Source organism: Halichoerus grypus, chromosome 4, assembly GCF_964656455.1.
Source record: "Halichoerus grypus chromosome 4, mHalGry1.hap1.1, whole genome shotgun sequence".
In the NCBI taxonomy this organism is placed as follows: domain Eukaryota; kingdom Metazoa; phylum Chordata; class Mammalia; order Carnivora; family Phocidae; genus Halichoerus; species Halichoerus grypus.
This window is the reverse complement of record NC_135715.1, coordinates 10,659,382-10,681,601: the sequence shown is the minus strand read 5'-3', so window position 1 is coordinate 10,681,601 and position 22,220 is coordinate 10,659,382. Positions and strand designations below refer to the sequence as shown.

The following is a 22,220-nucleotide window of genomic DNA, read 5'->3' as shown; positions in this document are numbered from 1 at the left end:
ATCCAGGCAACTTGAAATCCTTACCAATACTTTGAGGAAAAGGAAAACCTACGGTGGCACTGGTGTCCTTGGGGTCTCCATCCTGATGGCCACAGACAAGGGGCTAGGCAACCCTCTCCTTTAGCTTTCCTCCCTCCCCTAATGCCTGGCCTTATATGCCTACAAATACCCCAGAGTGATTTGGGTGGTATACTTGAAAATGAGAGACATCCATATCAGTTGAAAAGTAAAAACACTAATTACAATTATTTCATTACCCACTGGGGACCGGGAGGTGGGAAGACTGAACAATGCACCATGGTTTGCCTGGGACTGTCCCAGTCTTAAAGTGGAAAGTCCCATGTCCCAGAACCTCCTTAATAATGGGCAAAGTGGGTGGCTGGTCACCCTAGAAGACTGGGAAATTCAGGTTCTTATTTGCAGTGGACAAAAACATTCTCAATGCTAACATCAAGAAGGTGTAAAGACACAAAACACATGAATTTAATACAAAGAAATTTATATTACTAAAACCTGCAGGGGCCCACACCGCCATTGCTTTCCCTTAATAAATGTAAAGAGAAGCACAATAACCACCCAACCCCCAGTCCTCATTCTAGATCACTGTTCAGTCTGGGGGCACTGTGCCAAGGGCCGTCATGTCATCCAGAGTCCACCGCCCAGGGCTGCTTCCCCAGCCCTGGGCTGGGGGCTTCAAAGGGCTCTCCTTCCACCTAGCTCCTTGGGTCCTGCTTTCTGCTTATTTTTAAAGCTGGGTTAAATGTAGAATGGGGGATAACGGGGAGGGGGGTGTAGATAGGAGGAAACTGAATACTCCCTATTTGCCAGAACAATGAAGGATGAACATACAAATTATTTGTTTTAAGAATGCTAATTTGGGGGTACTTGGGTGGCTTGATCAGCTAAGCGTCTGCCTTCGGCTCAGGTTATGATCTCAGGGTCCTAGGATCGAGCCCTGTGTTGGGCTCCCCACTCAGTGGAGAGTCTGCTTCTCCCTCTTCACCTGCTCATGCACTCTCTCTCTCTCAAATGAATAAATAAAATCTCAAAAAAAAAAAAATGCTAATTTTAATGACCCATAATTTTTTCTTGCAATCTGAATTTTAATGACTTTGATGGAATGGAGGGGTGGGGGAGATGAAGAGATTTTTCTCAAATATTCCCTTCTCTCCTACAGCCAGACCTTCCTTGGCTTCTTTTTAAATGCTTCGAGTGTAGAATTTTCGGGTTAACATTTTCCCAGATTGCATTTACTGGGGCATGGGTGTGTTCCTGTGTGTGTGCATCCACTTGTACTTGCTGGTATTTCAAACTTTTCTATAAACTAACTTCTCAACATTTAAAATCAGAATTTTAGAAAAATTCCTTTGGTTACTAATTCAAATATTTCATTTTGCTTTAAGATCCCACTAAATTAGATGAGGACCCAAACTGTAAATCTGTACTTTTGCCAGAAATTCCCTATTTCTGATCAACGCGTACACTATTTCTGGGTCCCAACAAATACTTAAGCCATAGGAGGGCTCACATGGAAGCAAATTCTAATTTGCTCACAGTTACATATAAATAGTCTATAACAAATCTCTTACAACAGTTTCCAGATTGTCAGTCCTCTGAATTTGCTAAAGTAAAACATTATGAGAATTTTTTTTAAAAAGCTTTAAAGTGATAAGATACTAGGAGAAGGTTGTGATAACAGCTCTACAATCCCCTTCATACCGAAGAACAGCGTTTAACAAAAGCAGATGCTAAAGGGAGAAATTCTGTTCAATATTTTGAAACTCACTTCAAGATGCTCAATACATTTGGTTAAACGTGGGGATTTAAATACACATGAAATGCAGAAATCCGTTGCGGAGAAGTAATAAGGACCATGTAGTATTTTATACTAGGTACTTTATGCTCACAGAATGAATGGCTAAAATCAAATCTTTCACCTCAGCAAACATGCGACTTTCACTTTCAAAGGGTTCCATGGTAGTGGGGATTGGGTGGTTCTTGAAATTCCCACACACCTAGTTAAATCCCAACACAGTGTGTACCAAATATATTCAGCAGCAGCTCAACAGAATAAAGGCGTGGCCCACAGGACAGTAAGGTTAGGACCCTCTGCCCCATCACCTGGGCCACCTGGGACGAGTCTTCCAAGGGGAGGAGAAGAATGCAGGTGGCGAAGAAGAGAAGGAAGGTGGGAGAGTTCCTGACCAATCCCCAGCACGGAGTGGGAACCACACCTTCCCAGGGCAAGTCAAAGTGTGCCGGCCTCTCCTCAGTGTGAGATTTTAAGTTCTACCCTTAGACAGCTCTCAGCGAACGTAGGAAAATTACGTCCGACCCTTTGCAGAAGACAAGTTCCTCGCTTCTGGCCTTTAGGCCCCCAAACCAGGCAATATTCACCATTTACCCTTTCCAGTGTGGTCATATAAGGGAAACAGAAAGTATTACCAGAGATCCTATCATACGGTGACGACAAAGTCTTCACCCCCCGGGGACTTGGCATTTTTCATAAGAGAGACCTGTTGGATCCGCAAATAATTGTTTCAAGTGTCTGGCAGGGTGTAGCACCGTATCCTTTCTACCGCGATAAGACTATTCGAGGGAAGCCTGTTTTAGGGAACGAGCCAACATATGACAGGCTCCTTGTCCTCACGCAAGGACAGACGCCACGGACGGATGGACGGACACTACTTACACACTCCGTGTGCACCGGATGCGTGGCGAATAGCAGAGCGGCCAGCAGGGACGATCTGGGGGCCAGGTTCAACCTCCGGCCTCTACTCGTGTACTGCAGGCCGCCCAACAGCACGGAGAAGACATCCACCATGAGGACAGAGATGCCACCGTGCAGGAGGATGTTGATCACGTGGAAACTCATGGGGTGGAAGCCTCCAGACAAATAGTAGTTAATCCTGTAAGTGAAGGGGGTTCATACCAGATGCGCAGAAGCGTGCAATAGGAAACGCAAACCATCTGAAGGAAAACGCTGGTGAGTAATAGTATTCCGGGCAGAAGAGGAGGTTTGCCGAAAGTGACAGCAAGATAAATAATGCCTATCAAGTGAGGAAGGTTGAAGAAAGGGTGAGAGCATATAATTAACTGCAGGGGGAAAAATGGAGGAGAAGAGCATCTCAGAGGAGTGGGAGATAATGTGGAGAGGAAAAGCAAAAGGAAAACTGGACAGATTTTTAAGCGCTAAAAAGGCCAAGGTAATATAATACAGCACACATTCCTCCTGGCTCCCCATAGGGACCTGGGTTTAAGATAGTCCCGTAACTTGCTTATCCAAAAAACAAAAGCACTCCTTGATAGTTCGTCCATCAGCCTTCCATCCCAACAAAACACAATTCTCACGGTCAGGGATTCTTATTCCTGACTGCCGCTCACTCCCCAGCCGTTCTAATTCATCATTTCTCTGCTTCGGAGAGATCTGTACACACGTGTTTAGTGCACCTGAGAAACAGCTACGAATGGGAATTTTGGTGAGGTGAATAAATCTACCTAACGCAAATGGGAGGGGGAGGGGGAGGCTGAGAGTGTTTTTAGCTTAATTTTGTTTCCGCACATTGACTTGGTAATAGTAGGAAGATTTTTACCTTATTATTTTCGTAGCGGAAAAAAACCCACAATTTCATTAGATGCCACAAGCTGCCTTGACTCACACTTTTTCTCCAGTGTTAACCAGCAAAGGCCCAACCTCCAAGAAATGTGCAAAATATGGAACGTTTCCCTAATGTGCACGTCATCCTGCACAGGGACCAATGCTCATCTTCTCTGTATCCTTCCACTTTCAGGATCCGAACCGGCAAAGCCAGCCCTGGAGTCAGGTTTCCTCATGCACATTCTCTCCATCTTCCTGTGACCTATTCCTAACAGCTGGGATTAGCACGTGCTTCTTGGAGACCCATATGAGTGAGACCATATTTTCCCCCAGGATCCCCTGGCTCGACTCCCCCCGCTGCACCGGGAGGCTTATCACATTGAACTTGGTACAGCATCCCACACAGCCTGCGCCATCACCTACCTGAAAGTGAGGACGGTCAGAGGGCGGTAGGACTTGTGGCTGGTATTGCTGCTCAGCCTACTGCCCCAGAAGTCATGATGCCACAGGTCCCCGAGGGGCGTCTCTGCTCGGAGGTCCTGCAAGAACGCAGCAGAAGGCATTCTGAACAAAGGAGTCCCTCCCCCTCCCCCATCCCGCATCTCAGCCCTCACGGCAAGCTCTTCCTTGGAGCTGCGCATTCCCCTCTGCTCCGTCCCTCCCACCAGTCCTGGCCCAAACCACCATCATCTCTCCCCCAGGATACCGCCAGGCCTCCCAGCGGATCCACCGCGCCCTGTGACATGCTCTCCAGGCTGATCTCTCCAAAACGCAAATTGGGTCACCCGCCCTACCCTGCTTAAAACACTACGATAGCTGCCCTCCTCCCCCAGGACAGAACCTACGTCCTGATGTGGGTGCCCCAGCCCAGGGTGCTCGGGCTCCTGCTGAGCTCTGCCTGCTCATCTCCCTCAGACTCTGACCTTTGTCCTAACCCCACTCAGCACCTGCTGCCACCTATCCCAAAGGCTTGGCACGCATAGGTGTCCACCGGTTACCCCTCAGCTCTTCACAGCCCAGTTCCTCCCGCCACTCACATCTCAGCCAGCCAGCTGTGACCTTCCTTAGCTGATGCAATTCCCTTTCCGTGGGTCTCCCGGCATCTCACACCTGTCCTTACAGTGCCCGGCACGCCGGCGGTTTATAATCTCTAACTCCCATGTGTCTGCCCCACGGGACTGGGGGTCCAGGAGGCCCGGCCACATCGTGTAGGTGGGGGAGGATACAGCGGAATGAACTCATGGATCACACAGCTCTTTCATATTCATAAGGTAATTTCCCTAAAATATCCCAGTTAAAACATGAGTGGACAAACACATACTGTTTATTTTTGATCATGAGCTAAACAGAAATGTTAAAGAAAAAACAACTTCCACATAATTTTTCTTTTTTAAATTTATATTTATTTTTTTTGTTAAGATTTTATTTCTTTGAGAGACAGAGAGCAAGCACACAAGCAGGAGGAGAAGCAGAGGGAGAGAGAGAAGCAGGCTCTCCACCGAGCAGGGAGCCTGATGTGGGGCTCAATCCCAGGACCCTGAGATCATGACCCGAGTTGAAGGCAGATGCCCAACTAACTGAACCACCCATGTGCCCCCCATGTAATTTTTAAAGATAAAAATCATTAAATATTAAAAAATGATACCTATCTTACTATTAAGGTAATTTAATTTGGTCCTATACTACAGATGCTTAAAAATGCATCTTTTTAAAAAACATTTAGATGTAAAATTAGGGGTGCCTGGGCGGCTAGTCAGCGAAGTGTCTGACTCTTGATTTTGGCTCAGGTCATGATCGCCAGGTCGTGAGATTGAGCCCCGTGTTGGGCTCTGTGCTCAGAGTGGAGTCTGCTTGTTCCTCTCCCTCTGCTCCTCCCCCCACTCACGCTCTCTCCCTTTCTCTCAAATAAATAAATAATAAATAAATAAATAAATAAATAAAATCTTAAAAAAATGTAAGACTAAATTGCTTAAACTGTGTCTAACAAGAAGAGGCAGACAAGGCACCACAGAGTAAGCAACGAAAGTGAATGTTGATTTTCTGTTTAAAGCGTAACGAAACAGGGACATTTTAGAGACTAGCAATTATGACATGCTATGCACCGCACAGTGTATCAGTCAAGACTCTTCGTAGCAGGAACCAGAATCAACTCTGATTAACATAAGCAAAAAAGGACTGCTTTAAAGACGATGGCAAGGCTCACGGACTCCCAGGTGGGCTCCCAGGTTTGGGGCACCATAGCCAGAAGCACACCCACAGATCACACCACTAGACACCTTGCTGAGGCTGCCCAGCTGCCTCCAGATCCTGTCCTCTTTGTGTGACTAGCTCCTGACTCCAACAGGTGGAGTCTGCATCCAACCTGGACAGTCTCGGCAGCTTCTAACAACCAAGGTGGGGAAAGCCTCAAGCAGAAATGCATCCAATATGGCCAGCCCAGAAGAGCAACCAGGGTCTACAGCACCTGGGGGGAGCTCAGGAAGTATCACGACTTCAGTCCTTACTGACTCAAAGGGCAAGGCTTGAGGATGGGTGATAGAGGCAAAGCTGGTCACCCGATACCCACTTTGAGGGTAAATTTCCCTTCCATTGTGTATCAGCTTCAGAGTCCTTAAGCATACTGACCCCTTTTCTAAGAGTCAGTTCGAGATTTCATGATGGTCTCGGAAACCACCCACTAATTTGGTTGGCTCAGTTACAAAACTGGAAGTCCCTTTTCTTTTGCATTGTCCCAGAAGTACCTCTTCACTTGTGAAGGAGCTGGGCGGATGCTCTTTCCCTCCATTTGAGCAGAAAATGAACACCAACGAAGCTCTAAATATTTGATTAGGTGTAGCCTACACACAGCAGGGTGCACTACAGGAAGAAAGGTCAATTTTTCCTCATAATGATTTATGGAAAAGACGTGTGCCTGAAATTCCCGCTAACTCCACTGTCTCAAAGAAAATCATCATCTCAATGAAAAAAGGCAACTCAACACTACAAGGAAGCATCTGGAAAACAGTCTTCAACACCAATAAAACCCAGGAACAGCCTGTTTCACATTACTGTGGGCACCGTGCCAACGAACAGAGCAGAGCCTTTCATTAGACAGGAAAGGAAAAAAGGAGGGCTAGCAAGTTAACAAAGGGGCACAGTGTGATGCTCTAGAAAACACTGCCAAGACAATGTGCAGCAGAGCCACAAAATGGCTTCATCTGCCTTACCGCACACAGAAGGAAGCATTCTAACCGCATACCAGGGCATCCCAAGTACAACAGAGCTCGTGCCTTCCCCTGCCTTGTTCATCAGAGCTCTTCAACATACGTTCTAAGGTAACACCATCTCTCCTCCACTTTGTCAAAGTAGAAGATCCAAGAGGCTCTCAAAGAAATGAAGAATGGGCTTTAAAATTAAGTCATATTCTCATATTTTTGTTCGAAAAGCAACACTGGAGCGATGAAACCACCAATGGGACATACTTGCTGGGAGCTACAAACTTAACAACTCTTGCTTTTAAGCATGATTCAAAAAAGAAACGAACGCTGTGTAACTTCAGGGTGAACCTGAGGAAAATGGCAAGGGAAGAACCTGGATTCAAAACAAACAGCAAGGATGCTGTAGTCTGTGTCCTCAAAATAGAGAAAATCAAGTACAGATAATACGTTACAAACTCAATACCTGCACAAGTCACCCCCACTCCCACCCTGCCCTCGCCCCACAGAACACATGTGGATTTTTCTCAACATTTTCAATATGAGAATGACTTTTTTTTTTCTCATTTAGGAGAATCCATGACTTGATGAACTTTTTTTAAGAGCATTTTTAAGAGCAATTTTAAGAGCATTCAACCACAGTGTTGCAAGGAGTTGCTATAGTTGCATCTACCGCAGAGAAAGAGATTCGTGTATTCCTTCAGGTTCTCTTCAGTGGTTAAGGCACGTGCATAAAGTGTCTGCTGAGTAACTGGCTTGTCACAAAGACTCTAATCTGTGCCATCTCCCAGTTCTTTCTCCTCTGGGCTCTCCCTACATCCAAGTTTCTTGTTCCGACTTCCTTTTAGCTCACTTGAATCTTTTTATTCCCTTCCCCCACACCTATTTCTTCTTCCTTATCTCTAGCTAGTGAAAGACAGTGTCATTTTTCCTGCATCGATATAGCACCCACTGGTGAGCAAAACTGGCTGGGATTTTGCAAACTCAGCAAATTTGAGTCTCCAAAACAAGAAACGAGCAGGAATTGCAGCTTCCACGGACAGCACACTCCTCACCCTCCAGCAGCTGCCAGCAGACTATCCTGATGCTATCAGCAAAGGACAAAGAAGATGCCAACTCGCTGGCTGCCTACTGCTGAGGACGCACCTCTTGGCAGGTGATCAGACTCATCCATCAAGGTAGCAAATGCATATTGGGGTAGGGGGAGGGGCGGGGAGAACAGCTGTGGCCTAGAATTCTGGAAATTTGTCATAAAACCTGAAAGACTTAGTCTGCAATGCCTTGCAATACCCTTCCTTGCCTTGTAATCTGAGAGAAACGGTCTCTCTGATACACGTGTAGACTGGGTACATGGGGAGGGTACGTGGGGAGAGTACGTGGGGCCTCGGACAGGGGACGTGGGGAGAGTACAGCCTGCGGTCAGGCAGGGGCTGGAGACCCTGCTTCCAGCAATAAAAGGGACCCTAAGTCGAGGAGATGCGACCTAAGAAGTGGGAAATCCAAACACAACAGTGCTTAACCAAAGTTTAACACAGAATTATTCAACGCAAACTTCGATTATTAATGAGAAACAGGCAAATGGTTAACCTAAGTTTACTGAAAAGGAGTTACAATACAGTACCTTATTGTTAATAATAGCTTCAGAGTCATCAAAGACAAAATCTCCATCGTAGCTACGCGCGAAACACACGAGGGAAACAAATCCCACCACTAACTTAGCCCAGAAAGGAGGAAGAACAGAAGACGGAATGATGCGATCCAAATCGGCGTCCAGCTCGGCCATTTTGCAAACTGCCGGCTGCCAGTCTCTCGCTCCAGCATTATGCTGGTTAGAAATCTACAAGAAAAATGACAAGACACAAGTATTCATCAACACGCTGTTAGGAATGTTTCTGCAGTGGGCACGTGTACCTTAAGTGAGTAAGAACTAGACAGCCATCTATGCTGTGAGTTTATAGGCTGTGATCATTACAAACTTTTAAGTTGTGGTTTTCTGTGGGCAGTAGAGTCACCTGGGACACATGTAAATTCGCCTGGGCCCATCTGCCACCTACCAAACCGGAAGCCCTTGGGTTTCTGATACTGGATTATCTTGAGAAACACTGATTTCAGGGAATCCTGTATATATCAACCCCATAAGGTAAGTTGTTTTTATAGTCCTTGAACTAGTTTACACCAAAGTTTAAAAAAAAAAAAGTTAGCATGTTGCTTCATCCTATCAAGAGAAATCAATAAATACTCCTTGTTGGGTCTTAACACAGTGTGTGTGTGCGGGGGGGGGGGGGGGCAGGGGGGGCGCGGAGGGGGTGCTAGTGTATAAACATGGTCCTGATTCTGAAAGAGCTTACAGTCTCTCTCAAAACTCAGACACTCATGCCAGTTAGATGAAAATCCAGAGAGAGGGGTTTTAACACAGATGATGAGGCAGGGCCCAAAGGCCAGCTGAGAGGTTCATACACAGAGGAAGGAGAGAACACTGTAGACTCATTGGTTTAGGACAATACCTTAGTCCAGAAAAGGCTGAGCTGAATCCTAAAGGAGAGGAGGAAAAGCTAGTCCAGGTAAGGATATAACCTTCAATGTTGAAGAAAGAGTCAAGTTAAAAATACACTCTTATTTTTTAACTTTTTTTTCAAACAGGCAAAAATGTTAAAGTCAGAACGGGTTGTCTCTCTGCCTTGCCATTTATTTGTTCTGCACCTTGTGCATGTCACCTGCCCTTTTGGAGTCTACTTCCTGTGCCACTCAGCAAAGCATAAGAACTTTCCAGTGGTGAGAACTGCCCGAGAGCTTCCTGCCTTGGAACTTGCCCGAATATCAAACTACCCTGCAAATCACATTTTATCCGTCCCTATTCCCGCTACTCCCTCAACAGGTGCTTTCTTTGGATTTACAGAATCCTGTTTAGCTCAAACTGTTCAGGTTCCAATCTTGTGTTACCTTGGACAAGTTACTTAACCTCTCTGGCCTCAGTTTCCTAGCCTCTACAATGGGGATAACTGTTCTACCTTACGTAGTTGCCATTAAACAAAATACCCACCTAAAGTGATTAGAACTGCTGTCTGGCTTTAATGAATGTTCAGGGGAGGTAACTATGATTACAAGCACTTTCTTTAAGAAGGGTAAAAGCACAGGCACAGAACTATTTCTTAAGATCCCCTTTAGCATTCTGGTTTATTGTCTACACTAGGAAGGGACCTGGCCCCCAGTCTTTTCATGCTAAGGTGGAAGAGAATCCCAGAGCCCTTGATTGGGAAGGCAGTTTAGATGTATTTAGATCCACCCCAGATGATGGAATCAATAAGAAGTCAGCAAAACAGGCCATCTGAGGTCACAGACATCTTTTCTGTAGGCTTTTATCTGAGTGAATGTGGAGAAAGATCCAACAGTCAATGGGACACACCATCCTCTGGTAACGTTGCCCCTTTCCAGGTGCTGGAAAGGGGTCCAGATTACAATGCAGAGAGGAAAGGCTCTGCACCTCCCTCACTGCTGGTCCCTCAAGCTTCTCCCACTTAATGTAACTCACACTCTCGCAAATGCTGGGGGGAAATAGTCCAGCTATTGTCTGCTGCCTTTTTTCTTTTCCACTGAAAGTATAGACCATTGGTGATATCCGAAGTACAGCCGCAAATACAATACAGGTCACCACGCAGGCCCCTACCACTATGTCTACGTTTCAGCTAAAGAAACTGCTACTAAAAAAGCAAAGCAAAACAAACAAAAATGTGAAAAAAAATCACAAAGACCATGCAGTTAGAAAGATACCACGACTTAACACAGAGGGAATAAAACTGTTCTTGGATTTGGAAAATTAATATAGAGGAAAATACATCAGTTTTTGTTGTCGTTTTAAGTAAGTCTCCATTGAGCTCCAATGCAGGGCTTGAACTCCTGACCCTGAGGTCAAGACCTGAGCTGAGATCAGGAGTCAGATGTTTAACCGACTGAGCCACTTACCCAGGCACCCTAAAATAAATCAGCTGTGAGCTGAGAATGGTCACAGAGCTGGTCTTGATGTTACCTGCTTTAGGCCCAAATATTTGAATATTATTCCACAAAAGGCTGTTGTGAGGTTCCAATACCTATACGGGAAGAACACCGAAGCAAGAGATAATCTGTGCTCCTAAATTCACTGTCCTGCTCCACTTTTCATATCAGAGTATTTATAATACAGGTGAATCGTTTTGGTACTCAGGCGACAGCCCGGATATACGGAAGGAAGACTGTGGACCCGAACATCAGCAGTACCCTGGTGGGCCAGGCCCAGACTCAATCGCCAGGACAGTTGAGTCAATCTCAGAATGTTCTCCGCCTCTTCTATTGCAGGGACATCAGGGAACCTAGAGTCTGCCCCGTTCCTTGCCCTCCACCTTATTCTTTTCTGCTGGCCTCCTGTCTCCTCATTGCGGCTTCCCTCCCAAGTCACCAAGGTTCTCACTACTTTGCTGTCCCTGAAAATACTCAAAAATGCCCTTTTCACTGAAGGCATGATGATTAGTGTATACACTGGGATAGTTCAGAAAATACTGTGGATTAGCAAATGCAATAAAAGCTCCAATGTGTTAGGAATCTATGCAAAGTTCTCAGGGTGTCGTTAAGAGCACAGGCTCTGGAGGCAGGCTGACTTGGACTTGCTACCTTTGAGACCTTGAGGATCAGTTCCTCTTCGGCACAAATGGGTACCACTGTATACTTCGGGAGGTTGTCATAAGGATTAGAGGACAGAATGTATGGAAACAATTAGTTCCCCTTACTGTTACTATTTTGGAGAAACTGGTTCCCTGTGCCTGGTCCCTGATCTCCCATCTGGGGAACACTGATGTGGCCATCGATTCTTTATTCCTGCAGATGGGCTTCCCAACCCAGGCCAGCAGTAGCCTATTTGGTGTCCTGATATCACTGAGAAAAAGGTGCCCTTCTTTGGATGGGCCCAGGGCACTGCGTGCTTGGCTGGTGTGTGTATGTCCCGCATAAGCTGCGGAGTGTAACAAAGTGACCCTGCTCCCAACCTCGCTTCCTCCAACAGGAAATGGCCTTTGTTCTGTGATGATCCCAGGCTTGGTGCTCAAGTAGAAGTCCTGCCAGAGTGAGGTGGTACAGACCAGTGGACCCACCCCTCCACCCCTGTCTGTTCACAGGCCATGAAATAGGAAGGCCCACATTCTGTTTTTCTCTTGACAGGTCCCCAGCTGCACTGTCCCATTCCTCTCCTCCAGGTGTCCTGCTTGGGAGCCTTGGCTCCGGGGTGTGGCTGGATGGTAAATTCACCGTATGAGGTAAAAAGAAGGGAGCCTCATGGAGGCCTCAGCCTCCGTCCAAAGTGGTGCTGCGGCCAGTCTGACCAGTGATAGAGCCACTGCTTTGACCCCTCTCTGACTCCTGTGCTCATTTCGCACTGTTCAGAATTAACTGGCCCTAGAGGGAACTGAATTTGGAACAAAGCAAAAGGCTCTTTAGTCTCAATTTCGCAAAACTTCTAATATGAAGCCTCTATTGTTAGGGGGTTAAAACAAATTAATCCATCATCAATGGTGAAAAACACCTCAAACAAGGACCCCACCTCCTGAAAACACAGGTCACGAAGCTGTGAACCCTGGGGACCCAGCAGCCTTGGACTGCAGGAAAACAGGAATGGTGAGACTAAACCTAAAGGATTCACCCTGAAACAGTAGCGGTAGCCACCTACTACAGAATATTCCTCCACATGCATGGAAGGGCCTGCTGGCCTCTGGCCGACCTTTCTACCTCATCAGTAACAATCCATCCAAACGCAAGCTGCCCTCTGCCAGGCTGAGCCGAGACAGGGCTTCTGGAAATCAGATTAAAGAACACCATCATTTCTGACCCAGCATCTGGAGACTTGAGCTAGCAGCTCCTTTCTTGGGGCCCTGGAGGTATGGGAGCCTGTCATCTCCACCGCCTTCCACCAGGCAGAGCTGGAAAAAAAAAAATGCTACTCAAAGTATCTTCCTCTTGTGATAGCCTTTCCTCTTTTAAATTCAGTAACAGGCGAGAGCCATGCCTGCCTACAGCAAGAATGACTGGGTGAGGTTCGACATTCACAGTTACGCTGTCCCAGAAAGTTTCCAGCTTGCTAGCTTGTAGCCATTTTCCCATCTAAGTCAGCCCGCATCACTTCACCCCACGTCCATCTGGGGCTGTAGCAGCCACGGTCAGGACTGGACTGCCGGGAGAGGGGACAGAGAGGGGGTCCAGTCAGTCGTTACTGTAACTGTTCCTCAAGGAATTCTCCTCATCCATCTGCTCTTCCAGAGATAACAGTGTTGGATGGTTCACAGCGCGCTGGCTTGATCTTTTTTTCTAACTCCTCCCTTCTTTTGTGTGTGGTTAAAAAAAAAAAAAAAAAGGAACAGGAAAGGAAGAAACACACACACACACACACACACACACACACAGCCCACAGTCAAAACATCAACAAGACCAGAAGCCCCGCGGAGTTCGCAGGAGGTGAGGCGGCGGCTGCACCACCTGCTCGGCTTCCCTAAACTCCAAACCCGCACGGGGAAGTGGCAGCTCGGTGGCCCCGGGCACCCCGGCCGGTGGCACGCGGCTCTCCCGCCGCTCCGCTCGGCAGCCAGCGCGGAGGAGTTGGCACTCGCGGCGCTGCAGGGGAGCTGCCTTTAACCCAGGGCAGGCGGCCAAGAGGCCCGGCTGTGCCCAGCCATCGCCGGCGCCGCGGCCAGCTGGCGGCCAGGCGCGGGGCCTCGCGGCCAGGTGGCCGCTCCGGGGACGCGCCTCAGGCGCCTGGTACGGAGCGCCCGTGCAGTTGGAGCAAACAGGGGTGGCAGCGTGACCACAACCCGGGGCGGAAGGGGCGCAGGAGCCCGGGCGCAGGCAGGCGGAGCGCGCACCCTTCACGCCGCGCCCATTGTCCCGCGTGCAGCTTACGCCGGGGCGCACGGTGCTCGGGGCTCGCGTCCCCCGTGACCCCGGCCCCGGCCGCAGCCCAGGTCCTGGAGCCAACTCCCAGCAGCACCGCCGCCGGGCCCGGGCCGGCCCGCGGGGCTCGGGGCACGGCGACAGCGGGGACCCCGCGTCCGCTCCGCGCCCAACTCCGCTCGCCTCGCGGCACGCTCGGCCGCTCCGCCCTGCAGGGGCCGCCCCGCGCGTTACCTGCAAGGAGCCCGAGCGGCGGCCGCATCTCCCTCCCGGGCGCGGAAACTCCGGCCGCTCTCGGCGCCCGCCCGGAGCTGGGCAGGGGGAGGGGCCGCCCGCGCCGCGCCCCCGCCCTCCCGCCGCGCCCCCCCGCCCTGCGCCGCGCGCCGCCCGCGCCGCCCGCGCCGCCCGCAGCTCCCCACGCGCGCGGGCGCTCACTCTCACACTCCCGCCTCCGCCCGCCCTGTCCTTGCGGCCATTGGCTGCTCCTGCGGTCACTTTCACGCCGCAGCCCGTTCCTCTTCAGCTCATTGGAGGACGCGCCGGTGACGTCGGGCCAGAGGGCGCTAGTCGGCGGCGAAAGAGGCGCAGGGACAGACGGCGTCTGCGGGAGTGCAGGAAGCGGAGTTCCAGGCGCGGAGGCCGGGCGGGGCCCGGCGGGAAGGGGCGGCCCCCAGCCTGGTCCCGGGGGGCGGGCTGCGCGGGCGGGCCCGCCTCCTGCCGTCCGCGGGCGAGGGGCCTGTCCCGGGTCTGTCTTGCGCTTCTAGCGTTGTCGGTGGCGCTCCGCGGAGGGACTGCAGCGTCCCTGCAGGAAAAGGAGTTGGATGAGAACCCTCAGGACTCTTCCTGTCGGGGAGGAGTTGTTTTAAATTTGTGTGTCTCCACGTTCTGCCTGCCTGACTTCTTCCTGTCTGGGAGGAGTTGTTTCAAATCTGTAGGTCTCCACTTTGTGCCTCTCAGAACACAAGTGAAACTGCGTTCTTCCATCCGAGGCCCTGCCGCCTATTGTTATTAATGGGTCCTCTTCCTCGGCTCAGGTCTTCATTCTCCTGCTGATGCACGAACCCTGCTGTGGCACTTCACCTGGCCAGATCCGACATTCAGGCGTCCATTCACCAGTAGCCACTTTGCCCGAAACTTTACTCCCAACCAGCTTGCCACTCCACCCGCCAGTAACGCCCATCTCAGTAATCACTTTGCTGCCTCAGCAAAAGGAGAGAAACCTTTTCCGTTTTCCGCCGCCTAACACACAAACTTCCTTAAAGCACGGATTCCACCCTCCATTCCCCGCTTTCCCCTCAGTATCACAGAGTCCAGTCTGAGATCAGTCTCTCTCTCTCTCTCTCTCGACTGGATTCCAATCATCAGCATTTAATCAGTCCTAAGCCTTCCTCTGCCCTCACCCCGCCCTTCCAGCTGCCACCCGGTCCCCTCTCCTACTCCGCATAACTGAAAAAAGAGCTGCCGGTCCCCACGCCTCCCCCCCCCTTTCTAGTCTTCTTGGTTTCCACATTCCGCTGAAATTGCCTTTCCTGTAGTCACCCATAATCACTAAATCCAAAGGACACTCTCCTTTCTCATTTTACTTGATCTCTCAGCAAAATTCTTCCTCAGACACACTTCTTTTGGTGATAGTGGTCTGCTGCTCTCCTGTTTTCCCCAGTCTCCTTACTTTGCTCATCTGCTGCTTGATGACTTCCAAAGGACATATTTTTAAGGTCTCAGCCCTTTCATGCCACAATTTTTCCCTGTATGATTTAATCCACTGCCAACGTTTCAATCAATATATCTCAGATTTACAGTCCAGTCCCTTATTTATCTGAGCTTCAAACCCATTTATCCAGCTTCCCCCTGGTTGTGTCACTAGCACCTGGGATGGAAGACGTCCCAGATAGAATGCATGCTTTCACTGCTTTCTCCTCCTCAGGTCTCCCTGTAATAGTGATGGTACTGCCACAGTATTTTCCAAACCCTTGGCATCTAACAAATCACCAAGGTTGTACTTGCTAAATGTCTATCAAGTCTGCCCACTTCTTTCCATTTCCACTGCCATATATAAAAATGTCATGCTGCTGTGCATGTGTCTTCCTAACCCACATTCAGTGATGTCACATTGGCAGATTGCAATTGGTCATTGCGAGGGTATTTACACCATAGAAATTGCCAAACACTATGAATCAGGGCTTAATTTGTTTTGCTGATTGTCTCTAGGCTTAAGAAAGTGATGGGTTAATAATGCAGATTAAACTTTAAAATGTGTTGTGCTTAGTGCTGAAGCTAAAAGATTTTAGTTTAATGGGTTTATTTATACAGGGTAAAAAATAGCTTAACAGATCACATATCAGATTTAGTCACAATAAATTTATTGGGAAAAGAGCAGATTGAGATCCAATCCTTCTGTGAAATCATGGTTGAATTACAAGCAGTGGTTGGATAAAGACACAAGCCTTCAGAAAAATCAACAAAGGCATAATGTGAGAATGCCTGAATGATGCTGCATGACCTGGCCCCGTGGGTCTCATGCGCCTGTCGCCTGTGTTTCCTGAGCTCGGCCACATTGGCCTTTTATAGTCCTAGAGTGTGTTATGCTTCTTTCCATCTTGGGCTGTTCACATACCCTGCAGCACTTTCTCCTGCTCTTCTTGTGACACTTGGCTAATTCCAATTCATCCTTCAGGTCCCTGCTCAAATGTCAATTTCTTAGAAAAGCCTTCCCTGAATTATCTCCCCAAACACCCTTAGGTCCCTCTTTATATGCTCTCATTGTTCTTATCACAAGTGTAACTAACTATCCATGTGATCATTGTATGAAGTCTATCTCCATCATTAGACTGTGAATTCCACGGAGGTAAGGGCCATGGCTGTCTTAAGTACTGTACCCTTGCAGGCACTCAACAATGTCTCTCCAAAAGGAGTACATTTCTGAAAGTCATACTGCATGTTATTGGTGATGCTGGAGTTAGAATTGGAATCTCCTGACTTAACCCAATGGAATTCTACTCCATAAATTGCTGAGCCAGCCATGATCAAAATGTTATCCTACCACGTGCCAAGGAAGAGGCAGGCTCTGTGAATATTAAGGTGAACATGGTGCTGATTCCAACTTTTACAATCTTACGGTTTATTTTTATTATTTTTTTGAAGATTTTATTTATTTATTTGACAGAGAGAGCAAGAGAGCACAAGCAGGGGGAGCAGCGGAGGGGGAGGGAGAAGCAGGTTCCCCGCTGAGCAAACAGCCTGATGCTGGGCTCGATCCCAAGATCCTGGGATCATGACCTGAGCTGAAGGCAGACGCTTAACTGACTGAGCCACCCAGGTGCTCCAATTTTATGGTTTATTAAGAAGTATGAGATGCAGGGGTGCCTGGGTGGCTCAGTCAGTTAAGCAGCCAACCAGCCAACTCTTGATTTCACCTCAGATCATGATCTCAGGGTCCTGGGATCAAGCTCCTCATCGGCCTCCACACTTACTGGGGAGTCTGCTTGAGGATTCTCTCTCTCCCTCTCCATCTGACCCTCCCCTCACTCGCACTCTCTCTCACTCTCTCTAAAATAAATCTTAAAAAAAAAAAAAAGGTACGAGATGCAGGTTCATACACTGACCCTCCACCCCTTGACTCCCAGGTGGGGGTCACCATCACACATAGAAAACAGGTTGGTCGAGTGCTTACTGTGTGGCAGGCACCGTGCTAAACCCTTTGCATGTTATTTTAAAAAATTCTCACAAAAACTCTAACAAGTGAATATCATTATCTTAATCCTATGGATGAGGAAAAAGAGGCACAGAGGTCCAGAGTCTAACAGCCAGTGCATTTCTTTTTTTCTTTTTTAGAAGCCAGTGCATTTTTCTTTTTCTTTCTTTCTTTCTTTCTTTTCTTTTTTTTCTTTTCTTTTCTTTTTTCTTTTCTTTTCTTTTCTTTTTTCTTTTCTTTTCTTTCTTTCTTTCTTTCTTTCTTTCATTTTCTTTCTTTTCTTTCTTTCTTTCAGAGGAAGAATTTAGTGATTCATCAGCTACATATAACACTCAGTGCTCATTACATCAAGTGCCCTCCTTAATGCCCATCACCCATTTATCCCTTCCCCCCACTGCCCCCCTCCAGCACCCCTCAGTTTGTTTCCTAGAGTTCAGCATCTCTTATGGTTTGCCTGCCTTCCAATTTTCATCTTATTTTATTTTTCTTTCCCTTCCACTATGTTGATCTGTTTTGTTTCTTAAATTCCACATATGAATGAAATCATATGGTATTTGCCTTTCTCTGACTGACTTACTTCACTGAGCATAATACCTTGTAGTTCCATCCATGTCATTGCAAATTTAACCAGAGCATTTCTTAGTGGAGCCAAGACTGGGTGCACAACTGAGGGATGTAGCTGGAGATTTAAATCCTTGAAATGCCTAACAAGGTTGGTATTTGGGGCTGGAGAGAACTAGAACTGAGAAGACGGTAAGTATTGTCTCCCCCCCCATACATTTTCCCTTTCTCTTTTCTTAGTAGCAGGTGTCAAAAGTTGTCGGAGGGAGGGGTGCCTGTGTGGCTCAGTTAGTTAAGCATCTGCCTTCAGCTCAGGTCGTGATCTAGGGGTCCTGGGATCCATGCTTGGTTGGGAGTCTGCTTCTCCCTCTCCCTCTACCCCTCCCCCACCGCTTGTACACACACACACACACACACACACAGACACACACACACACACACACTCTCTCTCTCTCTGTCTCAAATAAATAAATAAAATCTTTTTCAAAAAAAAGTTGTTGGAGGGAGATGAACCATTTGAGCCTTTTGGAGGGAAATTACTTTCCCTAAATCACAGGGGGTGGGGGCAGTTGGTGCGCTGGCAATTTAGAGTTTCTTTTGGGAGGAATGGATGTTGGAGAGGTAGCCATTAGGATGTTTTAGCAGATGGCATTTGGAAGGGGATAGAGTGTCAAGGGAGAATTTTACTGTTAATGCATGAAAGATTTTAATTTGTTTATATGTTGAGAAGTAAGAACCAGAAGAGAGGGCAAGATTGAAGGTAAAGGAGGGAAAAAAAATGATATGGACCGTGGTCTCTGAGGAGCTAAGAAGAAAATCTAATCCAGGGTACAGGTTGGAATAGATACCTTTTTCCTCTTAAGCTAAAGAATATCTAGTGATGCTAAATAATATAAACCTCCCTTTCATATGTTGTCTAATTTTGGGGAAACATATTTTCACCTGTTTACCCAAGTTCAACAAGTTAGCCATCTGCTCTATTCTTACATTACCTACCTGCTTTCTTTAATTTTGTCTAAATTTTCCTCTTTTCAAGAGGCCCATGATCATCTCTGTTTTTAGAATTCCCAAATTTCACAAGAGTTGTTTAAGAACTTTTGTAGGTCAATCAATATTTGCAAGTGTAGATATTTTTGGTATAAACACTAAAAATGCTTTGGAGAGAAATGCTAAATGGTTTTATTTGCTTAATCTCAAAGCATCGTATTTTGCATAGTATTTCCATACATTTTCATTTTTAATGTGCATTTTCAACACTAGGTGTATAATAATACATTAAGCAAACAAGCTTGTCTAGCCAATGTAGTTATATTTGAATCTCATCTTTAAGCCCTAAAATAACTGGAGAAAACAGTATGATGTCAGAAGAGAGAATAAAAAAGTGCTTACTCTGTGCAGGACCGCCCTAAGCATGTTATGTATATTAATTCATCTTGTCCAGACAACACCTTAGAAGGTAGACCTATTATTGTCTCCTATTTTATGGATGTGGACACTGAGGCACCAGAGAAGCTAAGTAACAGCTGTATTGGGTAGAACTAGGATTCAGGGCCAGGTGGCCTGGCCAGGAAAGGGTCATGATTTAACCAGTTCTCTCTTTTGCCCCTACATGGCCTGGGGTGCACATCAACCAAGAATTATACAGACTCCTTCTCAAAACCTGCATCTTTATCTCCTCAGCCTTTCTTCTTTTCTTTTTTTTAAAGATTTTTTTATTTATTCATTTGAGAGAGAGAGAGTGTATGAGCAGGGGGGCAGGGTCGGGGGGGGAGGGTCAGAGAAAGAGGGAGAAGCAGGCTGCCTGCTGATCGGAAGCCCCACTCGGGGCTCAATCCCAGGACTCTGGGATCATGACCTGACCTGAAGGCAGATCCCAGGACTCTGGGATCATGACCTGAACTGAAGGCAGACGCTTAACTGACTGAGCCACCCAGGCGCCCCTCCTTTCTTCTTTTCAATCTTCCTTTGCCTGATCTTTAATATTTCTTTGCTCAGCAGCTTGTTATCTTTTCCTTCTCCCTGTCTCCTTCTCTCCAGCTGTCTTACCTTAAATCTCTACTTAAAATAAATATTATAATCATAGGATAATTAGCAATAATACTGGCTAATCTTCACTGATAGCTTAGTATGTGTCAGGCACATACATATATGATACATGTGCTCATGGATGATTTTATATGAACCTGATAACCCTTGGAGTGTGCTAATTTCCCCCATTTTACAGATGGGGAAGTCGATCTTAGAGATGTCAGGTAGCTTGTTCAAGGTCATGCAGAGAGCCAGGGGCAAAGCTGGGATTTGCGCTGGGCAACATGGCACCAGATCCCGTTTTTTGAGTCATTACACAAGATTGCCTCCTGTTTGATTACTGTTTCTTCAAATTTTTGCTTTTCTCCTCCAAAATACTAGAATCTTTCCCATATGCTCCCCTTTCTTTGGATTGACAAATTCTTGCTCTTAAGCTCGTTTATGGTGTTTGTGCAGACCACCACCCTCCTGTCTCCATTTTTAGTAATGGGTTACATTTCCATGATTATAATTTATTTTTTATGAATTACATTTATATTGTTGCAGCTCTCGTGGAATTTGGAGGGCACTCTACTACCTTGTGACTATCTGAGGATTTTCCCTTGGTTTTTTGTTTTTTTTCTACCTTTGTCCAAGATATCCATCATACCTTGACCTTCCAGAGACTTTCCACTTCCTTTCAGAACCCAGTTCAAGGAGCACTTTCTTGGGGAAGTCAGCCTTTCTCAAACACCCAGGTAGAATTAATCATGCCCTCCCTTAGGTCTTCATTGGATCCCATAAAGCCGTGAGACTTTTTCCAACCTATTAGTTGTTCTTATAAAGATTTGTTTATAAATGTAGCATTTTCTCCACAATTCAGGTGGTGTGATTCCCTTTCTATGCCTTTAGGGCCCAACATTATAGAAGCTCAAAAATTGTGTTTGTTGAATTTAACTTCCAAATTCAATAGGGCTACCTAAGAGGGATACTCTAGTGTGCATCTATGGAATCTAATCTAATCTAATCTAATCTAATCTCTGTTTAGCCCAGGGAAGAAAATACCAAGAGGGGTATGATCTCAAATATCCCAAGGGCTGTCAGATTCTGTGCTCAGTTAAACACAATTAAAACTAATGGGTAAGAGTTGGAAAGAGAATGTATCTCAGTTTGAGAAATAACCTTCAAATAATAAATACCTAACCATGAAAGGGTTACCTTAAAAACAATCATGAGTTCCCCATTAAGTAACATCTCTAAGCATAGGCTGAACAAACCTATCAAACCTACAGAGGAAGGAATTCTTTCCTGCATTTAGAGGGTCACTGAATCAGATGACCTCAAAAGGATGTTTTGACCTTGACGATTCTGGTGCTGTTAAGGTATAATTTTCAAAAAGGTTGAAAACGTGACTCCCATACATGTATAGAATGAAGAAGTGTTAAAGATTTCATTCAGCTTTCTAATGAGAGAACTAGAGAAGTGGTAAAACCAGTTCAATAAGAATTAGAGGAATAGGAATTACCTTCACCGGAAAAGACATTCTGATACAACTTTGCTAAGTGTGAGATAAAACTGGTTAATATCTCTACAGGGCAATAAAATTGTAACCTTTAGGATTATCCTTTTTGCTAGATGGAAGTTATTTGCATCTCTACTGGACAAGGTTTACAAGTTAACAGTAACCACACAGAGATGGACCTCTTATCTAATAGTAAGTAGAAAAAGCAAATAAAGTGACAATCCCCTAAAAAAGTTAATAATTCTTGGATGAGCTTGTTAAACAATGCCCCAGTGTATTAAGCTTCCCGGAGTTGCTGTAACAAATTACCACAAACTGGGGAGCTCAAAACACCAGAAGTGTATCTGCTCACTGTTCAAGAGGCCAGATATCTGAGATCAGGGTGTCCCCAGTGCTGGTTCCTTCTGGAGGCTGTGAGGGAGGATCTGTCCTACGCTTCTCTCTTAGCTTCTCCTGGTTGCTGCCCATCCTTGGGGCTCCTTAGCCTGTAGACACATCACTCCAATCTCTGCCTCTGCCATCACAGGGCATTTCTTCTCTGTGTGTCTGTTTCCCTGTCTTTCTTCTCTTCTAAGGACACCAGCCATATTGGATTTAGGGCACACCCTACTCCGGTATGACCTCATCTTAACTAATTACATCTCCAAAATCCCTATTTCCAAATAGGGTCACATTCTGAGGTTCTGGGAAGGACATGAATTCACTCTGTGTGTGTGTGTGTGTGTGTGTGTGTGTGTGTGTGTG

The 22,220-nt window shown here is 46.7% G+C and overlaps 1 protein-coding gene, 2 long non-coding RNA genes and 1 other non-coding gene across 8 annotated transcripts in view; 2 read left to right on the top strand and 2 right to left on the bottom strand.

Moving 5' to 3' along the window:
* TMTC4 (transmembrane O-mannosyltransferase targeting cadherins 4) overlaps window positions 1-14,284 on the bottom strand; it is a 63,711-nt gene extending 49,427 nt beyond the window's left edge. For 2 of the 4 annotated variants that reach the window (XM_036097780.2, XM_078070122.1), the window contains exons 1-4: window positions 13,930-14,045; window positions 8,414-8,629; window positions 4,022-4,137; window positions 2,693-2,909 (exon numbers count right to left, since the gene is read on the bottom strand). In XM_036097780.2, coding sequence (XP_035953673.2) covers window positions 2,693-2,909; window positions 4,022-4,137; window positions 8,414-8,575 — 495 coding nt within the window. In that variant the 5' untranslated portion in view covers window positions 8,576-8,629; window positions 13,930-14,045. Of the gene's footprint in view, window positions 1-2,692; window positions 2,910-4,021; window positions 4,138-8,413; window positions 8,630-9,296; window positions 10,502-13,929; window positions 14,046-14,130 lie in introns of those variants that run through there. The other 2 variants (XM_036097798.2, XM_036097788.2) reach the window with 2 other exon arrangements.
* LOC118539407 (U6 spliceosomal RNA) lies at window positions 3,709-3,815 on the bottom strand. The gene has a single exon (XR_004919164.2). It is a non-coding gene; the product is annotated as a U6 spliceosomal RNA (small nuclear RNA).
* LOC118539395 (uncharacterized) overlaps window positions 7,832-22,220 on the top strand; it is a 41,418-nt gene continuing 27,029 nt past the window's right edge. Inside the window, exon 1 of one of the 2 annotated variants that reach the window (XR_004919156.2) lies at window positions 7,832-7,948. This is a non-coding gene — a long non-coding RNA (uncharacterized LOC118539395). Of the gene's footprint in view, window positions 7,949-21,611; window positions 21,669-22,220 lie in introns of those variants that run through there. The other variant, XR_013446863.1, reaches the window with a different exon arrangement.
* On the top strand, window positions 8,599-9,562 carry LOC144381553 (uncharacterized). Its single transcript, XR_013446864.1, has 3 exons — window positions 8,599-8,708; window positions 8,796-8,932; window positions 9,433-9,562. It is a non-coding gene; the product is annotated as an uncharacterized LOC144381553 (long non-coding RNA).